This window comes from Brachionichthys hirsutus, unplaced genomic scaffold (assembly GCF_040956055.1).
Source record: "Brachionichthys hirsutus isolate HB-005 unplaced genomic scaffold, CSIRO-AGI_Bhir_v1 contig_206, whole genome shotgun sequence".
NCBI lineage: Eukaryota > Metazoa > Chordata > Actinopteri > Lophiiformes > Brachionichthyidae > Brachionichthys > Brachionichthys hirsutus.
The window spans coordinates 75,176-97,614 of NW_027180508.1; the positions used below are offsets into that span (position 1 = coordinate 75,176).

The window sequence follows — 22,439 nt, forward strand, 5'->3', positions numbered from 1 at the left end:
GACACAGAGATAGCCAATTTCAAGATGGTCTGTATGTACTTGTTTTATTTTGTGAAATTATTGGAGCATTTCTAGCGATTTTGATCATTTCTTTGCCGTTATTATTATTAAGAACCAAATACAAAAACCCAGATGTCGACTTCTTATTTTGAAATCTCTGAGCAGCGTTTCCCTTTCGCACCGGCTGGCGTGACGCTCCACGGAGGCAACCCATGATCGCAGACTCTCAACACGCATCCCTCACGCCACTGACCCGAGCGTCGCTGCGTCCTGCATGTGTGTGCGTGTGTGTGCGTGTGCGCGCGGGAGTGTGAGTGCGAGTGATCCCCAGAATGCCCAACAGAATGGAGGATCTCAAGGAGAAGCTGGGAACTTTGGATTGACGCCCGGGAATAACGCGCCGTCGGCCCGAACCTCGTCGGGGGTTCTCGTGGATTTATAGATTTGGATGTTGTCTGTTTTTTCTCTTTTTCTTCTAGGCAGACGGAATTTATACTTGGCTTACAACTCCTATTATTTCTGGCGTGTAAAATGCCATTCGCCAAAAGGACTGTGGAGCCGCAGCTTCTGTGCAGGCACCAGATCCCCAACGATGAAGGTCTGCTTTTCGAGGACCTGTGTGCCATCAGTAACGTGGTTCTGTCCCGGACCTTGCGACAGCTGTCCGACCTGGCCCGGCACGCCTGCTCCTTATTTCAGGAGCTGGAGAGCGACATCATCAGCACCAACAAGCGGGTCTGGGTCCTCCAGAGCAAAATAGGCCAGATACAGCAGACTGCCGGTGCCCTGGACCCCAAGAAGGAGGCAGTGCGTAAGTAAACCATAAAACCTCCACGCGCGCGCGCGCGCACCCTTCTCGCCTTAGGATTTAGACATGAATAAAGTCAGATGGATTCTTTCGCATGTGCGCGTTCATGCTTTGAAGCGGCGTCCCACCCCTCAATTGTAAATCTACCGTCTTTTTTTTTTTTTGGACGTTTGTCCATCCGGTAGCACCTCGATGCGTTTTTAGAGCACTGGATGATGTTCATTCAATTGGCGGTCCAGACTCGGAGGCGTGCGCGTGTGTCCGTCGACGAGGGCGTGTGCGTGTAGCGGAGGGGCGTGTGTGTGTGTGTGTTGCCGCTGCATTGGCTCAGCATCGCAGTCTGGTACTGCGGGTAGCGCACACCTGAAGCATGTTCAGGCGCATGTTTTTCGGGGACATCGTCGTGAAGCGTCGATCGCGCCAGAGCGCGAATAAACGAAGTTCGGGGTCGAGTATTCATTGAAAAAAAAAAAAAAAAGGCGCATTTATTTCAGACGCGTGTGCGTGTTCGCGTTTTCACGGGCAACTCCCCGTGCGCCAAAACCCACCCTACATGCAGCGGCACCAACACAGCATTAATAATGAACCCAGATGTCCATGACGCAGGGTCAATAATAACTGATCGGGATGAGATATCCAACGGGTGCGATGATTTCAGTGAACGAATCCTGAAAAAAAAAAAGGAGAAGAAGAAACCAGGTTGAGCTGAATGCAGCCGCTCGTTTACAGACATTATTTATGTCCTCTGCAGTCCCTTCAGAATAAGGCTTTCGATTTTAGACGATACCCGATCAGCAATATTAGTCAAATTTCTGTGACTGTGGAATTCATCACTGCAGGTTATCATAATCTAGGACGATCAAAGAGCATTATGGAGCCTAAAGCTGTAGGCTTTATTATATTGAACACACACAAACACACAAACACAGGCTGGAGCATGAGTGAGGGAGAATGCCTTGCGTAGAACAGTGTCTGATGGCTGTGGATGGGTTCATGTGTTTGGAATGTTCAGGGACAGATGTTTACGTGTCAATGTTGAAGGACTCCAAAAGACAAAAGCACAGACAAAGAGTACTATCAAAGTACTCATTCTGTACTCTGTAAGCACGCCAACAAAGCTTAAGTCAGAAACCATCTCATCTCTTGTTCCCGCTGTGAACACTCTCAAATATTGATGTGTTGAGTTGATGCTTGATTCTGCAACCAGACATTGCATATTAGTTAAGCATCCATTGCTTTCCAAGCGTTTGTTCATATTTAACCCAAGAACAGCCAAAGACACACAATTTCCAGTTTAAAATGTTCCGTTTGGTGAGTTAAATCCAGTAGAAAGGGAAATTAGATTTAAAAAAAAAAACTATTGTATTTGTTTGATTGCTTGATTATTTGATTGACTAATTGATTCATTGATTCATTGATTGCTTTTCTAAGTAAAAATAATATATATGTATAGTACATATGTAGATTAACCCTAACCCTAAATGTTACACATGCAGTGTAACATTTATTTCCAACATGGTACATTGTAACAAATACATAATAAATGTACAATATTAAAAAACAGTCGACGTTAAGATACTTGAACCGCAACCCTTTTTTTAACAACAGTTTTGAATCATCTTTCTGACTAATGTGGGGAGTCTGTTCTCTGCACAGAGACCAGAATACAAATGAAGTCCTTCAAAAGGCTGTTTGGTGCTGCCACACATGAGGCAGAACTGGCTCTCATTTCTCTGATGACTTTTAAACAAGACATTTAAGACAGTCTGGAGCAATACCATTAACAATGTTGTACATGTGACCAAGTTTATGACGCTCAACTCTGACCTCAGCTGGAATAAATAACCTATTCATGATCAATATGCAATATTTTGGGAAGCATTTAGCAAATACCTATACAGTACTTACAATATATTGTAAAAAGTATTTGTTCAACTATCTAAATCATTGAATTCAGGAATTCAGATCAGGCACCGAGGCAGCCAATCTACTTCTAAAAACATTTGTGAAAGAAAGGGTTGCTGTGAGGAGCTCAGTGAATTCCAGTGTGGTACAGTCACACGGTGCCACCGGTGCAAGTCCAGCCGGGAAATTTCCTCCCTGCTAAGTATTCCACAATCAACGTAGTACTACAGCAAAGTGGAAGTGATTGGGAACAACAGCAACTCAGGCCACGTAAAATCACAGGAGAGGGTCAGCGAATCTCGCTTCTCTGTTTCATAATCTGATGTACGAGTATTGTCTGACTGCCGAGTGCTGGCTAAGGCTTGGCCCCTTAATGCCAATCAATGGGACTCATAATGCTTTAGACAAGACATTTTGGACAATTTCATCCTCCCAACTTTGTGGAGAGAGTTTGGAGACGGGCCCTTCCTGTTCCAACATGACTGCACATCATTGCATAAAGCAAGGTCCATATAGAAATGGATGAGCAAGATTGATGTCTTCTAACGCAAATAGATTCAGCGATAGTGAAACTGAAAATCAGGGTTAATTTAAATTCAAGTTTAGTTTATCACTTCAAAATAATTCTTAAGCAGCTGCTTTGTCCTGCTTATCCTACGTTTAGAGCAAAAAGCTCTACCTAAAGACAAATAGCGTCACCCAGACAGCGAGGTTCTCTGGCCCCCGTCCCAAGGTGCACCAACAGGTGTGGCAGGCTTGAAGCAAGGAAACGTACAGAAGCAGCAAGCCGACTCACCGAGGCACAGCAGAATCAAAGTGGAAATCCTTTCCATAGCAGAGGCTTCTATTGTCTGAAAGGCGGCTGGAATCGATTGTTCCGTAAATGCCTGTTTCCGTCTGTTGTTATGAAACACTGAACCAGCGTCTGCATTGGCATCGAAACCTGATGGCGGTCCTTTCGAGATGCACCTATGGGTGTGCCCACCGCGCTGACGCTGTTGAAACAGACGAACCTTTCCTGTAAGACAGGTCTGGCAAGGACTTTTCACCTGAGCAACACACACACACACACACACACACACACACACACACACACAAGCGTGCACGCACACAGACAACAAAACAAAAATGTATCGCTTGGCCTTGGCTGAATTTTCTGAGGGAAAACACAGAATGTGTTTCTAACTTCTGAGTAATGAAAGCACCTTCTATCTCCACAATGAGTCATAGGAAGTGCCTTACTTTAACAATGAATATGTTTTAGAAATGATGCCGTTGCAGCTCCAACTCTAAATTAAAACATAGCAACATATGTGTGCATTTTTGTTTGCAGAAGTTCAAGTGATTCAAAGAACAGGAAGAGCGGCTCTAACGCCTTAATAAAACTGTCACGTTCATCTCTTCAACATTCACCCTATAATAAAGACTAACAATCAACACTGAATTGTTGCTGAAGGTTTTCTGAAAGAGAAAATTGCCTTATCACAGATTCAGATTTTGGCATAGTGGATAGTGCCGTTGCCTCACAGCAAGAAGGTTTCAGGTTCAACTCCGTCTTTGCATGTTCTCCCTGTGACTGTGTTGGTTCTCTCCGGCTTCTCCGGCTTCCTCCCGCCACTAAAAACATGCAACTTAGGTCCAGGTCGTTATTGCAAAAGATAATTAGTTCTCAATTAATTTAAAGGTTGAATAAAGATGAGTTGTTAATGTTCTCAAAATTTGAATGAAATAATAACAATATAAATGCAAGTATAAATCATGAGCAGCAGACAAAGTCAACAAATAAATCTTATCAATATGAATCTCCAAATCTGTAGGGTGCCACGTTAGACCACAAAAACAATCTCAGCATGTTTAAACATCAAATTGTCATCAGTGAGTCAAAATGTCATTGAAAAACGTTCTTTAAAGTGGTGCTAACCAATAAGATTATGTTATCTACTACATCACGGTTTATCAGTGTTTGTGGCCCATCACTGCAGATGCAATCAGATTGGCGTTCATTCATTCATTCATTCATATAACTTCTTGAAGACGATCAGTAATTCTCTCGTCTTCAGCCGCTCACCCGAATCTATTTGTTTTTGTTTGTGTAAACTCGACACAGCAGCAATAGCACCACCCATTGCATCGCATTGCCTCGCATTGCCTCTCCACCATAATTGTTACAATAAATGTGTCTGCCAAGGGGCTTTATGTGATTGGTTGTATGTTTGTTGTTGGTTTGGTTAACAGAATTACACAAAAACAGATTTGCATGAAGATTTCACCAAAGATGGACCCAAGTATGTCCTAGAAGGGTTATAAAGCTAGAACTCGGGAATATGGGATGACACGTAGAACGGGAGAGCCTGAAAATCCTGAGGAAACAGACAGGATGTTCTGTCAACAACATAGCAACCCTCACAAATGGGGTTTTCAATGTTAACATTTTATATTTTCTCCTGACGTTTATCTGGATCAGATCCAGATGACATTTTGCATGATAATGCATATCGGACCACTTTATGACTGTGATTTTTGGTGAGTGAATTGAATGTGTATTTTATAAGATATGAGCTTTTGAAAAACACTTTGTTATAAGTTTATGGGAAAATCCATATATTTTTCTTTTTTTTAAAAATCTAGACAGGTTTCTGGATCGCTCTCAAAATTGAATCAGATCTAAGTTAGACCAAACCCCATCTTCAGATTTTTTTTCATCAAGATGCATCCAGCAGTTGTTCTGTAATCCGGCTATCAAACAGACAAACAAACAGTCAAATGGCGTCAACAACATGAATATTGCACAGATGCCATTCTCTCCTCAGATGTACAGTTCTTACATTCTCTTCCAGCATGCAATGCGAAAAGAAGAAAGAAAGAATTCAAAGAAAGAAAGAAAGAGAGAGAGAGAGAAAGAAAGAAAGAAAGCTATACACAGGATAGGAATACCACAACTAAATAAAGCATTCAGTTGCTTTTGTTAGCGCGGAACCAAAGGGGAGGTCACGACAGAAGAAACTAATTACATTGTGTATGAAGGATGTAAACTTTCACCGACACACACATAGTTTCACTATAAACACAAGGCACGCTTTATTTTCTTCAGGTCCTTTGAGTCTCCCATGTCACAGAGCGTAAAAATCATCACTGCACATTTTCTGTCCTCATGGTCCAGTTACCTCTATACTACTCTTGTCTAAAGTGATTGCTCTCCCGCATATAGGCTATGCTAACACACACTCACATGCACGCATGACCCGCTGAACTCGAGCGTCTTCTTTCAGCCTCTTGTGGTATCATTTGAAATTCTGCTTTAAGTACCCTTGTCTCTGTTGCTGTTTCAGCCTGCAATAAAACATGCATGTAGAACCTCTTGGTCTGTACATCCTAGACTCCGCTGGCTGCTTGGCTGGCATTCGTTATTTCTTGGAGATGATTCCTCATCTGCTTAAGCTGGCCTCGTGTTGTTGTAGTTGTTTTGGTTATGCCAAAAGTAAATAAAAAAAGTACTTCAAATTTTGGCTCTTGATTCAAGTGTCAAATACTGTCTCCAAAACACAGACTAAAAGAAATGACTATTCATGTGTTGTAGATTCATGTTTTCATAATTATTTATTTGAATGCGTGATATTACATAATAATTAACCCTATCGTGGGATGTTTGCAACAGTTATATTTTACTTACATACTGTTGATTCATGAAAATGTGTCTGTTTATGCAATATGCCTTTATGTACAAAAATGCATCTCTGATGTGTGTGTGTGTGCGTGTTCGTGCCATAATTCTACCAGCAATAAAACCAGGACTCTTAACTCTTAACCCGTGTGGATGATTTTTAGGTTTGTCACTATCTTCAGTAAGGAACATAATGAACACCAAATATTGTAGGTAAAGGCAATTTGTATTGAGCTTTGATTAAAATGAAAGCCATAATGACTCTTTCCACCTACATTTGTTGGTCGTTTGCTGCAGGTAAAGCACTAAACTCTATATATACTCCATATATAGAAACTAATGGCACTTAATTGTACAGTTAACTAATTTCTTTATGTTATCCTCAGTCTAAACCTTCTTCTGCTTTAAATGTGCACCATGTTTGAAGTGATATTTATTTACAGTTGTCTGAGCAGTAAATGAAAAAAGTTGTTTTCTTTCTCTCCGTCCCTGATTTCCTCCCTCACTCTGTGATTTCCTCTCAGCATCACAAGAGAATCCCACGCTGAGGTTCTTGCTGACAGACATTTTTCTACTCAGTAGGGGTGCTGTTGGCAAATAGCAGTTAGAGAGAGAGAGAGAGAAAGAGAGAGAGAGATGCAGAGAGGCTGAAGAAAGGAAGAAAATGTGAGTTCATGAAGAGTGAATTCAAGACCAGTTTTTGTTTCTCTAACCACTATGAAACCAAGTCATTTCAAGCACTCATATGAAACGTAACCCTGATTATCTCCTTCTTCATGCCAGATGAGTTCGAGTCACTAATACTGGATGATCTGGAGATTTCTTTCAGCTGAATCAAATAGATTGCAACAGTTAATGTCCTCTTACTTCGCAGTTCGATTGATCAGCAGATCCAATCACAATGTGAACGCATTACTACAGTGTTCTGATAATTAAAGCTGTCGATAATAAATTTTGTTAAATGAAATATTGTAACTTAGTGCAAGTCAATAGTATACATTTACAGCCTAATTTAAGGCTGGTCTTAGTCTACAAGGCATTTTAACATGGCGAAAAGTGGAAAACCAATGTTTTGGCCAAATCACCACCTCCTAGATAGGCCTTGAACACACACACACACACACACACACATTGTGTAGATATAGCTGTCCTTCCCAGTTGGTCAGTTAATACTACCCCTTTAGCTGAAATAACTTGATCTGTCCATTGTTACCTTGGTATTAAAGATTATTAAAATAGAAGTAGGCATGTGTAGGCATGTGCTTGAGCAGAGTTCAGAATATGGACAGCAGAGGCTTTAAATATGACTGGGGATTTAGGGGCAAAGCATAGGTGGTACAGAGATGAGTTCCTAATCAGCAAGATGGAAACAGATGGAGGCAGACAAGGCTTAGGAGAGGTTGTCTGCTGCTTGTTTTAAGGACTGAGCTGCTCTTAGGGAGTTCCTTAGTAACAGATTGTCTTTGGTAAGAACCTTAGCACGCCGTAAAGCAGAGCCAACCTAATTGGACTACATGCCACCCCTGGCTTGACGAAGTCAACATGCTCGCCACGCTGTGTGAAGCATGTTTTTATCTACACGAGAGAGCACGTACACTTAAGACAAAATCAAAGCATGCAAACATGCATTGTAGATGAAACTAATAAATCAAAGTAAAGCTGCTTCTTAACGAAACTTGATTGGTTGAATTCCAGGGCTGTATTAAAGTGAGGTAAATTAATCCAATTTCACAGCAGGTTGGTGAGAGGTGAAGACAGCCAAGCCAAGGCTGCACTAATTAGCCGTATATCTGTCACGATCAGTTTTATCACTGAGCCGACCAAAGTCATCTACTTTCTTTTGCACCGCACACATGCATTGAAGTTAAGCACGCATATTTGGACACAAAGGCACTCAGTTTCACAAACAGGCACTGCCTCTGCTAACAGGATGACCACACCTGAGGAGCTTTCACAAAGGCAGCGGTGAGAAGCGATACTTAAAGGAATGATAGCGTACGTCCTTGTGTGCAGCCTTTGCATGTGTGTTGCATGTACCCCTGCTTAATGAGCACACTAATGTACCTCCGGATGACAGGCCAGAGCGAAAGGCCGCAGGCGTGCACAGCTGTTCCAGATGTTGGGGATAGACTACATGTGGATTGGCAAGCTAGAAACCTGCAAACATGCTAAGAAAAGTAAATTTATTTATCTTAACTAATTCAGGTTAAGGTTTTCCACTAAGCACAAAGTAAGGTTGGGGGAATTAAATGTAATTTCAATTACTGGTAAGTTATTGTAAAGATATAAATTCTCCTAAGCAGAAAATGAATGGTTGAGCTACATTCAATAGCAGGTCCTAGTTTTGTTTATCCAATATCATAAATTAATAATAATCCAGATACAAGAAATAATTACAGTATCCTGAGCCTGCTTCCATTGTATTAATATAATTATCAGCATAATCTATAATTATCGCCACACAGTTGAATAATTACTGTAGAAATAAATTACAAGTCACTATTCTGTGTGTGTGTGTACATGTATGCTACCCAGCAAATTACTCCACAGAGGACGAGTCCCTACAGATGACACGTGATAGCAGATTAATAGCCTAATGTAGGGTTTTACCAAACCCTCTTCCGGTTCTTGTTCTCCGTTGTGGGTGCGTATTCAATGAGGAGAATGTGGGTTAAGATTAAGACATTTATATAATTAACAGATCAGTACAAGTTAGTTCAGATATCAGCGCTGAGATTCCAACACAGCTCTCGTGCCCACGCTTCGTTGGAATGAAGATGCTTCCTGCTTCGTCCTCACTCCCCTGAAGGCGGGACTTTGCCCCAGCCAATCCAAGCCCATGTTTATCTGTGTTGTGTGACATCACTGTTGTGATGCGTTCAATTGAAATCAGTCATTACAATAACAAACTAAACGTGGTGCGTCCCTGTTGTTCTGTCGGCATGTAAACACGTTGTGGAATCCCATCTACTATGGAAATTCCCTACACTAACCTATCAAAGTCACAATCCCTATTATGTCTCCTTGTATCAGTGCTTACATCAATTAATATCTGACACCCGAGTACTTCTGTATTACCTTCACCATAATCTAGAATTAATCCCAATAAATACCAGGACAACTTCATGTAAAGTCGTTTTTATAATTAATGCTGTTATGTATCTGAAAATGCAAAGAAATGTAGCCAATTTTATCCCCCCCCCATTTTTCTTTAATTGTTTGTTTACAAATTAGTCTGAAAAACCTTTTCTATAGCGGATGTATTTTAAAGTGACTTTGTTTTACCAAACATTTTTGACTATTGTTCAACTAGAATTATTCAAGTGTTTCATATCTTACAAACCTCCGCTTACAGAGCAACAACACTCTTTCTAAGCACCCATCAAAGCCAATGAAACTGCAGCAGGTGATGGAAGTTCCGCCTTTCAGTAGGAAGAACCTGCACAATCTCACTGCTTCAATATTTTCATACTTCACTCAGAACCCTTCCCATTTCAAAATCATCTGACAGTAAGTTGGGCTTTCTCCTTTGTCAAAGCTGAACCTGCTAACTGGACGCACTCCCTATACCAGGGAATATTTATTCAGCCTCACTGACAAATATTGTTAATATTGTCACGCATTCAGCCAACATCTCATCTGCAAACATTGCTACACAGTATGTTGCAAATAACCCAGACAAGAACAAAGACTGTCTTAGCACATCTAGCAAAAGTAGCAGAACAAATAGTTTAGAGCTTGTCCCAGTGGATGATGAAAGTGTGTCCTTTTTGAGGGTTGAACTGTCTCTCGCTGCTACAGGAAGTGTCTTCGGTGGGAAACCGGGATCTTCACAGCTTTAGATCTTCAAGCTGAAAAAGACACTACACCATGGTTCTCATCATTGTAACAAAGTGCCTTGACCAGGTGAGCCTGGTGGTAGTGGCAGACCAGCATGTAGTTCACCCCCCCACCCTCAAGCAACCTGCAGTTTCTCTCTGCTGGTATATGGATTTGAAGGAAACATTGCCTGCGAGATTAAAGGACATGATGCAATATGCTGCTGGAGCTCCACTGTGTTTCTATGACGCAGACATTTCTGCAGTGTGTTTTTTGTTGTTTGGACACCATATTTTACTGCACAGCAACGTAGCATCCACAGCTGCACACATTAGCAAGCATAATGCCCCCCCCCCCCCCCCCCCCCCCCGAGTCTCTCAGTGACATCCATCCCAGAGGCATTGAACAGTAAGGTGGACACTTACTCCAGGGACACTCCTGTGGCGAGAGTTGCGACTCCACCTGGATATACTGACATGGAGACACCATTGATTTGCCTCAAAACAAACAAACAAACAAACAAATAAACAAAAAACACTTTATTCTATGTTCTTTGAAAATAGGAATGTGCCGTGTGTATCTTTTATCTTTACCTGCCATTTCATATTCAAGGGAACGGTCCATCAATCATCATCTGTTGGCAGGTTTCATGAAGGCCTGTGAAAATGATCCCTCACTTTACAGTTGGAGAGACAAGAAAGAAAAAAAAACTCTCTGGTGATGAATCAAACATTTGACCTCTTTGTATGCTAAGCTAGTTTTGAAGTTTTGAAGCCCTCGCAGCTGACTAGAAATTGTTACACTGAAAATTACAATTTTCAATTTATTTAAAATTACATTAAAAATTCGATTTACTATATTCGAAAATGTTTATGTATGTGTGTATATTTTTATACATATGCAAATTGAGAGTCTGTTGCCAAACAAATGAGCGCTTTCATCCATCCGTGTTGAGGTAAAGCAGAGCCATATGGTTTCCAGTGGATCAGAAGCAGTGATCCTGAGGATGATACGGCCCCAGCTGAACCTGCGTGCAGCACATTTACACCATTTGATGTTTATCATTGCAACATGGTCACAGCTCTGATAACACTGATCTCACACAATCCAATCACTCATTATCACATTCGGTAAATGGCTGACGCATGCTAATGTAGTTCTATCATAACGGTGCTTGTTCTGACAATTCAGGCTCTAAAAGAAAACAAAACATTAAAATCTCTAAATATATTTAAATGAGCGATGTTCTTTTCTTTTTACTGAATTTTCAGATTAATTAGACTTTCATTTTTTCCGCTTTCTTCTGTTTCACAAGGTGAAATCTCAACAAGAGGAGGCCGGATCCTTCTCTTCTTTGTTCATACATTTATGAAAGATGTCGTGCACTGCAATCACACACTTGTGCTGCACATTTTAGACAAACACAAAGATCTGTGACCACCAATTGAATGTCCCACAGAAACTGGCCCGCTTCTCATCCTTGGGATAAAAGGGGGAGATGATGCATTATACATTCACCTCTTTCTTTTAAAGCTCAGTATAGTACAGTCAGAAGCTCTACCTAAAAACAGTTTGATCTTAATGAGACTATTCCTAAGTAACTTCATCATTTTTCATTTGAGTTTTATTTTGTGATGCGTGTTATTGCCTGCTTCTATCATCTGGTGCAGAAAAACACTGATGTTCATTCACACTGACCAAAAGGTGTGTTGCTTTTGTTTGAGAGCCTCGTCCCAACAACATTTTGGTTCTTTGATTCCAGATTCATATTCATGACTGCAGTGAACTGTGTGCTGATTATTTATATCACAGTAACAGTTGAGTCAGGGTCGCTTTCTGAAGGACCTTTTTAAGGCCTACATTAAAGACGTATACAGATGAAGTCTGTGCATCTTCTGGGTTCATTTGTACTTTGACATATGTTCTGATTCCTTACATCTGTAAATGAGACCAACCCTCGGAACCGATTGTCGTCATAAGTCAACGACCCCCTGTACATCAACAATAAGTCGTTTGGCAGTAGGCTGTTTAAAAATGGCAGCTATAAAATAATTGCCACAGCCCTTCAACATACAGTTTGTTCGCTCACTGTAAACTCATATATAGTAACATTACATTCTATACTCATGGAAAAGTCCCAAATTAATTGGGTTGAATGAAGATAAATGGCTAAAATACTTATTTTCCTCTCCTTGATAAAAAAAAATATATTTTTGTTTGTGTAAATATGGTATTGATTAAATATTAGAATCAAAATGAAAGCATACCAATATTCTTTGGTATGCAAGGCACCCAATTTTGATCACAAACCATTCACTGACATCATGCGGTGAAGTCACCCAGAATGCTCCGTTGGTGGGTTTGACGTGAATTAAATGAACGTCTAAAAGGATGGCTGGGAGGACCTTCATCTTTGACACCCATATTGCTACTGCAATAGCAGCAATATCACACATCCTATTGTATGCAGCGCCTTGTGGAGCCACAAGAGAGATACTACAGACTTAATGTGTAATATTTTTATATTAAATATATTTTTATTGGATTTACCCACTTTATGAAAACACCTGCAAATCCATACATCCTCATTCATTTTGGAACCCCTGATGAGGGCCCCATACAGTTCAAGAAGTTCCAGGTTTTGGAGGCGCAAGATATGTTGTCCACATTTAGAATTTCTTTTTGTGAATTCTGAGACCAAACATCTTTTTCCATATATCATTATGACAAAACTCGATTTGGTTGGAGGACAGTGAGCATTTCTGTTCTGAAAACCAAGGTGATAATGTGGCCTGGATTCTGGTTTCAAAGCCTATGAACAGATTTACACAGTAGAATACCTTTCTTAATTCCACAGTAAACCGATTGGCTAAATTGGATAGGAATGACATTGATCTCATTACCCTCGCCGAAGAGGAGGCGAGGGTATTGCAATTGGGTGCGTTTGTTTGTCTGTCTGTCTGTCTGTCTGTCTGTTTGTTTGTTTCCTTGTTTGTCTGTCCGCACGCATAACTCAAAAACTAGTAACCCAATCGACTTGAAATTTCTACACAAGCAAGGTTCTGTCCGTGGCTCGGTCCTCCCCCAGAATGACGTTGATCCGGATCTGGATCCAGATTCTAAAATTATTTTTACATGAACAGGAATTGTGCCTCTGCTGTAAACTGCCACTTTAAGAGGGAGGGACACGAATGGCATGATGGGAAAAAGAGTCCAGAAGGTGTCGTATAGTACGTTCCGGAGCAGCAAGCTAGAGCAGGATTGGCCCCTCTGATCCGGAAGCCCTGTTTACGAATAGTAAACCAAGATCGAATAGTCTATTGGAGGCAAGGGTCTGCAATCTCTGATTGTCTTTCTAGTTTACATTTGCTTCATTCAGCATTTTATACTTTTTCATTTCTGTTTGAAAAAAAAAGATAATTTGTTGTGACCCCAGTTTGCTAATATATGTTTACCTCTGCCTGTAAGTCTGTGAGTGAATGATGATTTCACTTGAATACAATGAACTTTTATATATTAGTTTCCTTTTTCAGAGGAATGAATGTCATTCTTAAGCACAATGGATAGTATAGTCAATTCTTCTTTACTGTATATTAAACTCAAGCAGTACTAGAGCTGTGTCCAATTTCCTCTTTCTGAGTTCTCTCTATAAAATAATCTGTCCCATTTTATTCCTGTAAGAAGAGCTAACACTGCATTTAATATTAGATAAACGGTAATCATTTTATGACTTGTATCATCACCAATATGAACCCAGTTACACTAAATTCACATTCACTCTATGAAAACTGAGCTAGGGCCATTTACCGACAGCTAAAGCTCCTAGAAAAATTGCTACGCAAATCTTCAATATAGATGTTTGTTTTTTATTTACTTTTACACAATCCTATTTGCCTAACAGCTTTTGGTATTTGTCATCTCTGGAGGTGGAGTGAAGACAATGCAGTGATCTCAAGTGGTCGGCCTCCACAATGCATCAGTGGATGAGCTGAGAAAGAAGAAGGTGGGGCAAAAGAATAAAGGTAGCGGGAGTATGGAGGGAATGGAAAGGACAGAAAGACAAGAGAAAAACAAATTGAAAGAACATGCATGTGTGTGTGTTAGAGAGAGAGAGGGAGAGAGAGAGAGAGAGAGAGAGGGTGAGTATATTAGGTGTGTACACCTGCGGCCAGAAGTTTTGGGACATCCAATGCAGTCCCATAGCTTTTCTAACCAGCTAAACTGCTTCCAGCTGTGGTAAAATGATTGCACAGGGTTTTCTAATCATCCATTAGCCTTCTGACGCAATGAGCAAACACATTGTACCATTAGAACACTGGAGTGATAGTTGCTTCTGGATCCATAGATTTTGAAGATACAACAAATCAGAGTGTCTCTTGGTAAAGGCCAGCAAAAACAGAAACCTCCATTGAGGAGGTAATAAAAGAGACATTATTGAAAGTGTCCAAAAACAAAATCGTTTTGTTGTGAAAATGTACCCAGATTTCAACCGGATCTGTTTCCTCAGGTATTAAAGATAGAACGAGGGAATACGGGATGACATAGAACAGGAGAGCCTGAAAACACTGAGGAAACAGAGAGGATGTTCTGGCAGAGAACTGTCCAGAGAGGCAGGAGCTGATAAGGTGAGATGTGTAACAGGTGCGTCTCGTTCAGTTCAGCAACAGAGCAACCCTCACAAATGGGGATTTCAATGTTAAAATGTAAGATCTTGTGCAAAATCTGCACGCATAGGACTACAGGACGTATCCAGCATCAATGACGAGTTCTCTGTATGCCTGCTCTCTTTGCCCTGGTGCCCTCATTGGTTCCTCTTCAATCTGGCCATCCAATCACATTTGGCCAACTAAGTCTCAGCATAGACTTGCAAACAATCTGCAGTTTTATAGCAACGCCTCACAACCACCGCTACCATCAACTGCGGTCCTGTCTCTCAAGTTACCATCGTCCAATAACTAATGTCAATCAGTGAATGCAAATCACCTGCTGGGTAAATAGATTAAGTAACTTATATCCCGATTCCCTTCCTTTTGTGTGCTGTTTTTATCCTACCTGACATGTAGAACATCCCGACTATATATATGTACGGTGTATATATATGTGACCCTAATCCTATTTATATGTCTTTGCAAAAATGCATCTCTGAAAACTTTTGTTATCCTGGGCTTGTCCTTTAGTAGAGTAGAAGCTTGTAAAGCTGTGGTGAATTATTAAGCAAGGTGAATTATGGAGCCGGAACGAGTGAGTGAGGGAGAGAGACAGAAAGAGAGAAAGCGAGAGGAGAGAGAGAGAGAGGTCTGGACAAAAATAGGTCAACAGCAGTGGCAGGGAAGTAGAAATTATTCTCTCTCTCTCTCTCTCTCTGTGTGTGTGTGTGTGTGTGTGCATATTTGTCAGCAGTTTGTGTCATGCTAATTCATACCCTACAACAAAAGTATTTAAGATGCCCCCCCCCCCCCACACACACAAACGGCCATGTAAGAGAGTTAAATGCACCAAAGATGCAGTATTGAATACAAATCTTTGTAGAAATATATCTGCCACCTCTACATCTACTCGTCTCCTACATACCTGACTCAAGAATAGATATGAGAATATACTATAGAAACATTAAAACACATAAAGAAATTGAGACTTGATTCTAACACAGTCATTAAATTCAAATAATGTACTTGAAAAGAAAAGTTGGGTACTTTATTTTATACTAACTTTATTCTTTATCCCTTGGTATCTGAGTTGTAAAGGCTGTACTTACATTTATTCAACATTAATACGCGTAACAAAAATATGAATGCAGCACTTTTGGTTTTGCTCCAATTTTTCACGAGTTGAAATCAAAGATTGAAGACGTTTTCTCTGTACACAAACGGCCTATTTCTCTCAAATTTTGTTCACAAACTTGTTTAAATCTGTGTTAGTGAGCATTTCTCCTTTTCAGAGACAATCCATCCACCTGACAGGTGTGGCTTATTAAGATGCTGATCAGACAGCATGATTATTGCACTAGTGTGCCTTAGGCTGGTCACAATAAAATAATAATTTCATAATATGTTTTATATATGTATAATAATTTGTGTTGTTTTAGAGTTAGTGAAACAGGAAATTGTGGATGTATTCCTGATAATCCTACCAGCACTTAATATAAATAAATATATTTCTCTACATGTTCATCACTTCATATCTAAATCCAGCAGGACTGTTTAGTTCAAGCCTTAGATTCATACATTGTCTACTGGCTTTCTCTTTTACGCTGCTGCAGAGGAGACAGAAGCGGTTCAGCAAGAGTTCAGGGGAAAGCAGGAGTGGGGTTGGGTTTTTTTTTCTTTTTCAAAGTGTGATTTCACTCTTTGATACATTTTTTATCATTGATGGATCTGTTGACTGGAGAGGAAGAATCCCAACATCTCCTCAACTGTCCATGTTGTCCAAATGTTTCCAAACAGCCAAGACTGTTACCAGCAAGCAGAGCGCCACCCCACTCTGTGAGTGTTTGTGTATGAGTACACACGTGTGTGTGTCTGTGGCTATTTCTGAGTACACATGCAATAAAAAATACACACATCATAATCTGTCTGTGTGTGTGCGCGCGTGCGAGCACACATGCAAAAGTGTGTGAGAGAGAAATAGGGAGAGGAGAAGCATGACCTACATTTGGCAAAGCTCATCGTATGAGCATGAAACTGCCTAACATCACCCGAGAGCTCCTCAGAACAGAGCCTTGCGATTGGCTGCTTTCAGCTCCAGCCTGACAACAGCACTGGCATCACCCAGGGGTAGGGGGAAGGGGGAAGGGAGAGGAAGAGGGAGGACATAGGAAGCACATACATTACATCCAAAAGAAGGAAAGATGCAAATAGCTGCTTGTATAGAAAGGGAGCAGAGATTTTGATAGTGAGGTATGGGTTCCATTTTGAGAAGGTGTGGTATGCCTGTGTGTAGTACTTATTGGAATCATATTTTGGTGACAAAAAATATGTCTTACACTCCTACGTATGCACTAAAAAGTATTTATTTTAACTGCATTGCTCCAGGAAATATAATATATTTGAGTTGGTCAATCAGTCAGTTCAAAACTTTGGTCCAGAAATATTTCATTCATGGTTTTGAGAGATTGGGTTTACCAACTTACTACTGAATTGGTCACGTTCCAGATTTGAGAGTGGAATATCCTAACAGTTGTTTTAAGGTTTTTAGAAAGGCTGTTTAACACATTGATGCTTGTACTCTCGAAACATTCGTCTGTTAATGTTTTGTTTAATACAAATTAATCAAATCAGAGTATTTGACCCAAATTTCCTCCCTTGATTTCAGCGTGGATTTTCATTTGAGTGCCTTACTGAAAGGCAGCACGGTGGCGCAGTGGTAAGCGCTGTTGCCTCATAGTAAGAGTTTGCATGTTCTCCCCGTGTCTGCATGGGTTCTTTCTGGGTTCTCCAGCTTCGTCCCACCACCAAAAACATGCAGCTCAGGTGTTACCATAAATAAACGAATGCTTTACACAAACCTGTAGCAAGTTAAATACTGACTTAGGAGACAATATTTTGAACAACAAACATTCTTTTGAAAATCTTCTCACCAAAGCACGAGTCAGAAGAATCATCTTCAGACAAATCACATCTTTATTGATGTGAGCAAAGATGCTGACACTGCAAAGCAATGGTTAGATAGATCGCCATGGCCTGGCAGTCCCTTAACTGTGTTGGAGATCAGGGGCTTCGAGACATTGTCCACTACCTGTATCTAAACCACAGATAACACATAAACACATTTGGCTTGCGTGTCGGGAGGTGAAGGGACCGACGGAAGGGGGAAGATTGTACATAGTAAAATATATACCTGTTAAAATCATCAAGATACTGTCATTGTGAGAATGTTAGCATTCATTTCAGGCTTTCATTGTTGAATGAATGATAAAGGAAAGGATGTATTTGTCTTTGGTTTCAAGAGCTGTCACAATAGTGAAGGAGTTTGTATCACGACACTCTCACACACACACACACTTTGTCTCCTCTGCCTCTGTGTCCCACTCTATCTCTCTTTTCTCTTCCCCGAGATCCCCAGGCACGAGGCATTATGGGACTGATTCTGGCATGGCTCTCGCTCTTCACAGCTTTAATCTTTAAGTTGTTTCCATAGAAACGACTACATTCCCTTCGTTCATAACTGTAGGATGGTTTCTGACGCTATGGAAGGGTGTCCTCTCCAGCATAAACCTCCACCACAGCACAACGGAGGGATGTCTTAGTCACTGTAGTGTAGACTTATTGATCTATTGATCACAAATAATGACAAGTCAATGCTGATGATGTCAGGCATGCAGCACCAAATACTTGTATTGCTTAGTCGGGAATGATCGGCTATTCCCAACACATTATTATTGTACCACTGCTGTAAGTGCTGCATAGATCGGGGGGCTCTGCTGTTCCCCTGCATGCATTGAGAAAAGGAAGGTGAGGTGCTTCGTAAGCTTTCAGCCCAGCTTGGGTTATTTCAGGTTGAGGTAGCAGCAGCCTCCCTCCTGTTCTCAGGTACGGCATTTTTGTGTTTCCTCAATTGACTCAGGAGTCCTCGCCTGTTCCTCCTCTCTTCCTCTCTGCCAGGATCTCAGATGTGACACACACACATACACACACACACACACACACACACTCAGAGACTTCCTGTACACGCTATGACCAGAGGTAGGAGTCTTCCACAACGCTCACACAGCAGGAGATCCCCCCCCCCCCCCCCCCGCACATGTGCCGGTTTCCATGGAGACACGCAGTTAAAAATAAAGTGGGCGATGGCTTGTCTCGTGCCATTCCATCAACATGGCTGAAATATTCACAAACGGACACAAAAAATAGCATTGGTCCAAGTGGCTTTGTTGTCGCTGGCATGCCGGTGGCGTTCATTCCCACCTCCTTGCTGCTGGTCACGTATGTATCATGTTAGGTTCCAGGTGATGAAATGATGGTAATCATGAGGTAAACAGCTATAGACTATCTTATGTGTAGTTGTTATATAGTAGGATGACACAGGCTCTGTTCTGTGCATTCCTTGCCATTAAAAGACAATAACCAAACAATTCCCTCTTCTATGTGACTCCCAGTCCAATAATTCCGACTCAAGATGTAAAACATTTAAAATTGTGGGTTCAGTAACTTGTTCTATTTTCCAGAGTGGATCGCTACACACTAGTGAGTATTTGAGACAGCAGGATGACACACACATGAGTGTGTTGATTAGATTCAAGAGATACATATGTGAGCTAATCTGTGTGACTTTAACAAGAAATGAATCAGAGCTATAAAACATGAGATTAAATATTAATATGGAATAAATTATCAAAAATGCGCCATCCACCATATAGCATATATTTATTATTAAAGGAAAACCTGAGTTTCATTGATTTGGTGCTATTGTGTTGCAAAACAGAGATTCTGACTCAGAGAATTGTTCCATGCTTAGTCTTTGAGAAGAAACAGAAGTTAAGACAGTTGCCCTAAAGACAACGGTGCTATTTAAACCAGCCACTAAATCAGTTTACTTCACCAGCAGAGTTATTTGTCTGAATAACAGTTATTAGTGAAGTTAGACACAAAGGAGAGAAAATGACAAAAACTTTTTCTGCTCCAGCCGCCATGGTTCTTATCCATTAAAACCCATCCTGAACTGAAATGTATGCCAGTGCATTGTGTGTCTTATCAGGCATGAGGTGTGGTTCAAGCCCAAAGAACCCAGTCTGTTCATCACGCATTCCATTTAATGACTTTTCCTTTGTTTTATAAAAAGTCATAAAAGGAAGATCAATGACCCTTAGTGTGGTATTAAATTAGCATATTGAAAGGTGCTTATTTACTAGCTTGCAAATGATGAGCAACTTAGCACCCTTAGATAAATGCAAAGGCTGGAAACAGGAGGAAACAAACAGAATCTACAAAGCAAGGCCTGTAAAACTCAATTAGTATACATATATCCCTTTCCAATGCAGAATTGCCGTCACTATCACGATTTTCTGAACCGAAAAGTGTCAAATCAACACATTACAATGCAGATATTTCTCAGGCTAGATTTCTAGCCATTTTTCTAAGATACGTTAGCAATTTGCTGGCAGCAAATTTACATGCAGACAAAAATAAAGCAGAATTTTTTGGGTTATTGCTTAAGAAAATCTATTGTTCCATTGACAATATGCGGCCTATTTACATGTTTACCACAGCATCCATGCTTTGTCAGAGTCATTTTACAGTTGGATCATCTCTTCTTGCATCCATCCCTCATCATATGAACAATGTGATTAAAATATGGCAGCACTCTAAGGGGCTCTAAGTAGTAACCACGCTGCGCCACTATGGGGCAGTACAGGAGCGCCTTCTGTTAAATCCGTTAATGTTGAGTAATAAAGTGTTTGCATAAAACATCCCTTGAATATTTAACCTACTGTTATCTTCCTGGAGTTTTCTCTGGCTCAACGGTCTTGCTGTGATGCAGTGGTTTACTAAAAATAAAACTTCTTTGCTTTTTTTTCTTTCTGTCAAACACTGTGACTCACCTCTTCTAGCCTTTACAGATGGACCTGTACGCCCACTGAAATGGGCACAGTGCTACAGACACACTCGTTGTGACATGAGTATTATGCAGGGCACTGAGGATTGAGGAGGGAGGCTGAACAATAGTGCAGGTGTGCAGCTGGGGGGGGGGGGGGGAGAGGAAAGGGATAAGGGAATGGGGGTAGAATGATTTATTCATGATGTGAGGAAGGCGCGCAGGGGGGACAAAAATAAGTGCATACGTACAGAAAGCAAATATAGAGGATGTCACACATGATACATGACACAAAAATCTTTAAAATCATTGTGCATTAAACCCTACACGAAAACAAGGCCATGAAAATGTGTTTAAGTGACGGTGAAAGTGATTTGGCCTCAGCTCCTCAGGCAGGAGAAGTTACAGTCCTATCCAAGAAGCGGAGGTTGCGACGCAGGTCACAGGCGGCTGAATGGTCTGTGATCCCTCAAACATCCTCCGGGATCACCAGCTATTAAAGGCCTCCCAGCATGCCTGCTGTTGGAAGAGCTGCACCGCATAGAGCATCCGTACATCTAATATTCATGGCAATGTTCTTCTCTCTTTGCTGATGCTGATGGTGACAGTAAAGCGCGTGCACACGCATGACCGGTCCGTACATGCGTCGTGTACAGACGTGTTTACGGTCTGTCTGTGTCGTTCCTGTTTATGGAGGGAAGCTGAAAGATCCTCCAAAGTCAGTGAACTGCCAGAGCCCCAGATTACAGCAGATTACCAGTCAGGGTGCTGGTACACGCTGTGTGTGTGTGTGTAGGTGTGTGTGTGTGTGTGTGTGTAGGGGTTTGCGTGTGTGTGTTCCATGTTTCATGCTGTTTATTTTGTAACTTTGTGTTGTTATGATGTTCACTCTCTATGATCAGTGTGAACAAAATTTAAATGAACAGGACCTTGAATGATATCAATAGCTTTCTTTATGACATGTGTGCGCGCACACACACACACACACACACACACAGACACACACACATCCTTACACTATTACTCTTCGGTGACAGCAATAGATGGATTGGACACGTGGTACATATTCCCAGCATGTGGTGGATTAATGCATTAATACTATGTGGCCAAATTCCCCTCCCTCCACATATTACTGCATCATAAAGAGATTATGGTCAGGGACAGGCCATGCCCAGGCAGGAGCATACCATCAGACGCCAGCGGGGGTGACCCAAAAAGACAAAGCAGACGGGACAGAGAAGTGTTTGAGTTTGAACACTGGTCTCACTCATTGTTAGTGACATGTGTATCTCATATAAGGCAACGTCAAATGTACGTTTACCCCAGAGACATAGAAGAGATGATTCTTGTCCGTGACGTGTTGGGTCAGCAGGAGGGAGGAGAGAGAGCAGGCACAGCAGGTGGGTGGGTGAGGAGAGGGAGGGTCCGCATCTGCAGATGTTGCTAGTCTGGATGTCGAACTTGAACAGGAATGTTTACCAAAGGTCTGCGGGAGGGAATACGGTGGTTCTGTTGAGAGATAGATGACAAGAAGCCTGCAGGAGAAACGGGGGCAGCAACAGAGGAGGACCAAAAAGAGGAAAAGAAGAGTATAGGATTGACTGCTGGCGACAATGGCTTTAGCGTGTCTCGGTCTGAGCTGCTCCTCAGCACCATCAAAAGGTATTTTCTGTCCCAATGTTGCCTGTTATTATTGTGTATAAAATTAATTCTTTT

The 22,439-nt window shown here is 41.2% G+C and overlaps 1 protein-coding gene across 1 annotated transcript in view; it reads left to right on the forward strand.

The window, feature by feature from the left end:
• The first annotated feature begins 531 nt into the window (after positions 1–531).
• LOC137915720 (actin remodeling regulator NHS-like) overlaps positions 532–22,439 on the forward strand; it is a 32,954-nt gene continuing 11,046 nt past the window's right edge. The window contains exon 1 of the mRNA XM_068758837.1: positions 532–811. Coding sequence (XP_068614938.1) covers positions 532–811 — 280 coding nt within the window. The remainder of the gene's footprint in view (positions 812–22,439) is intronic.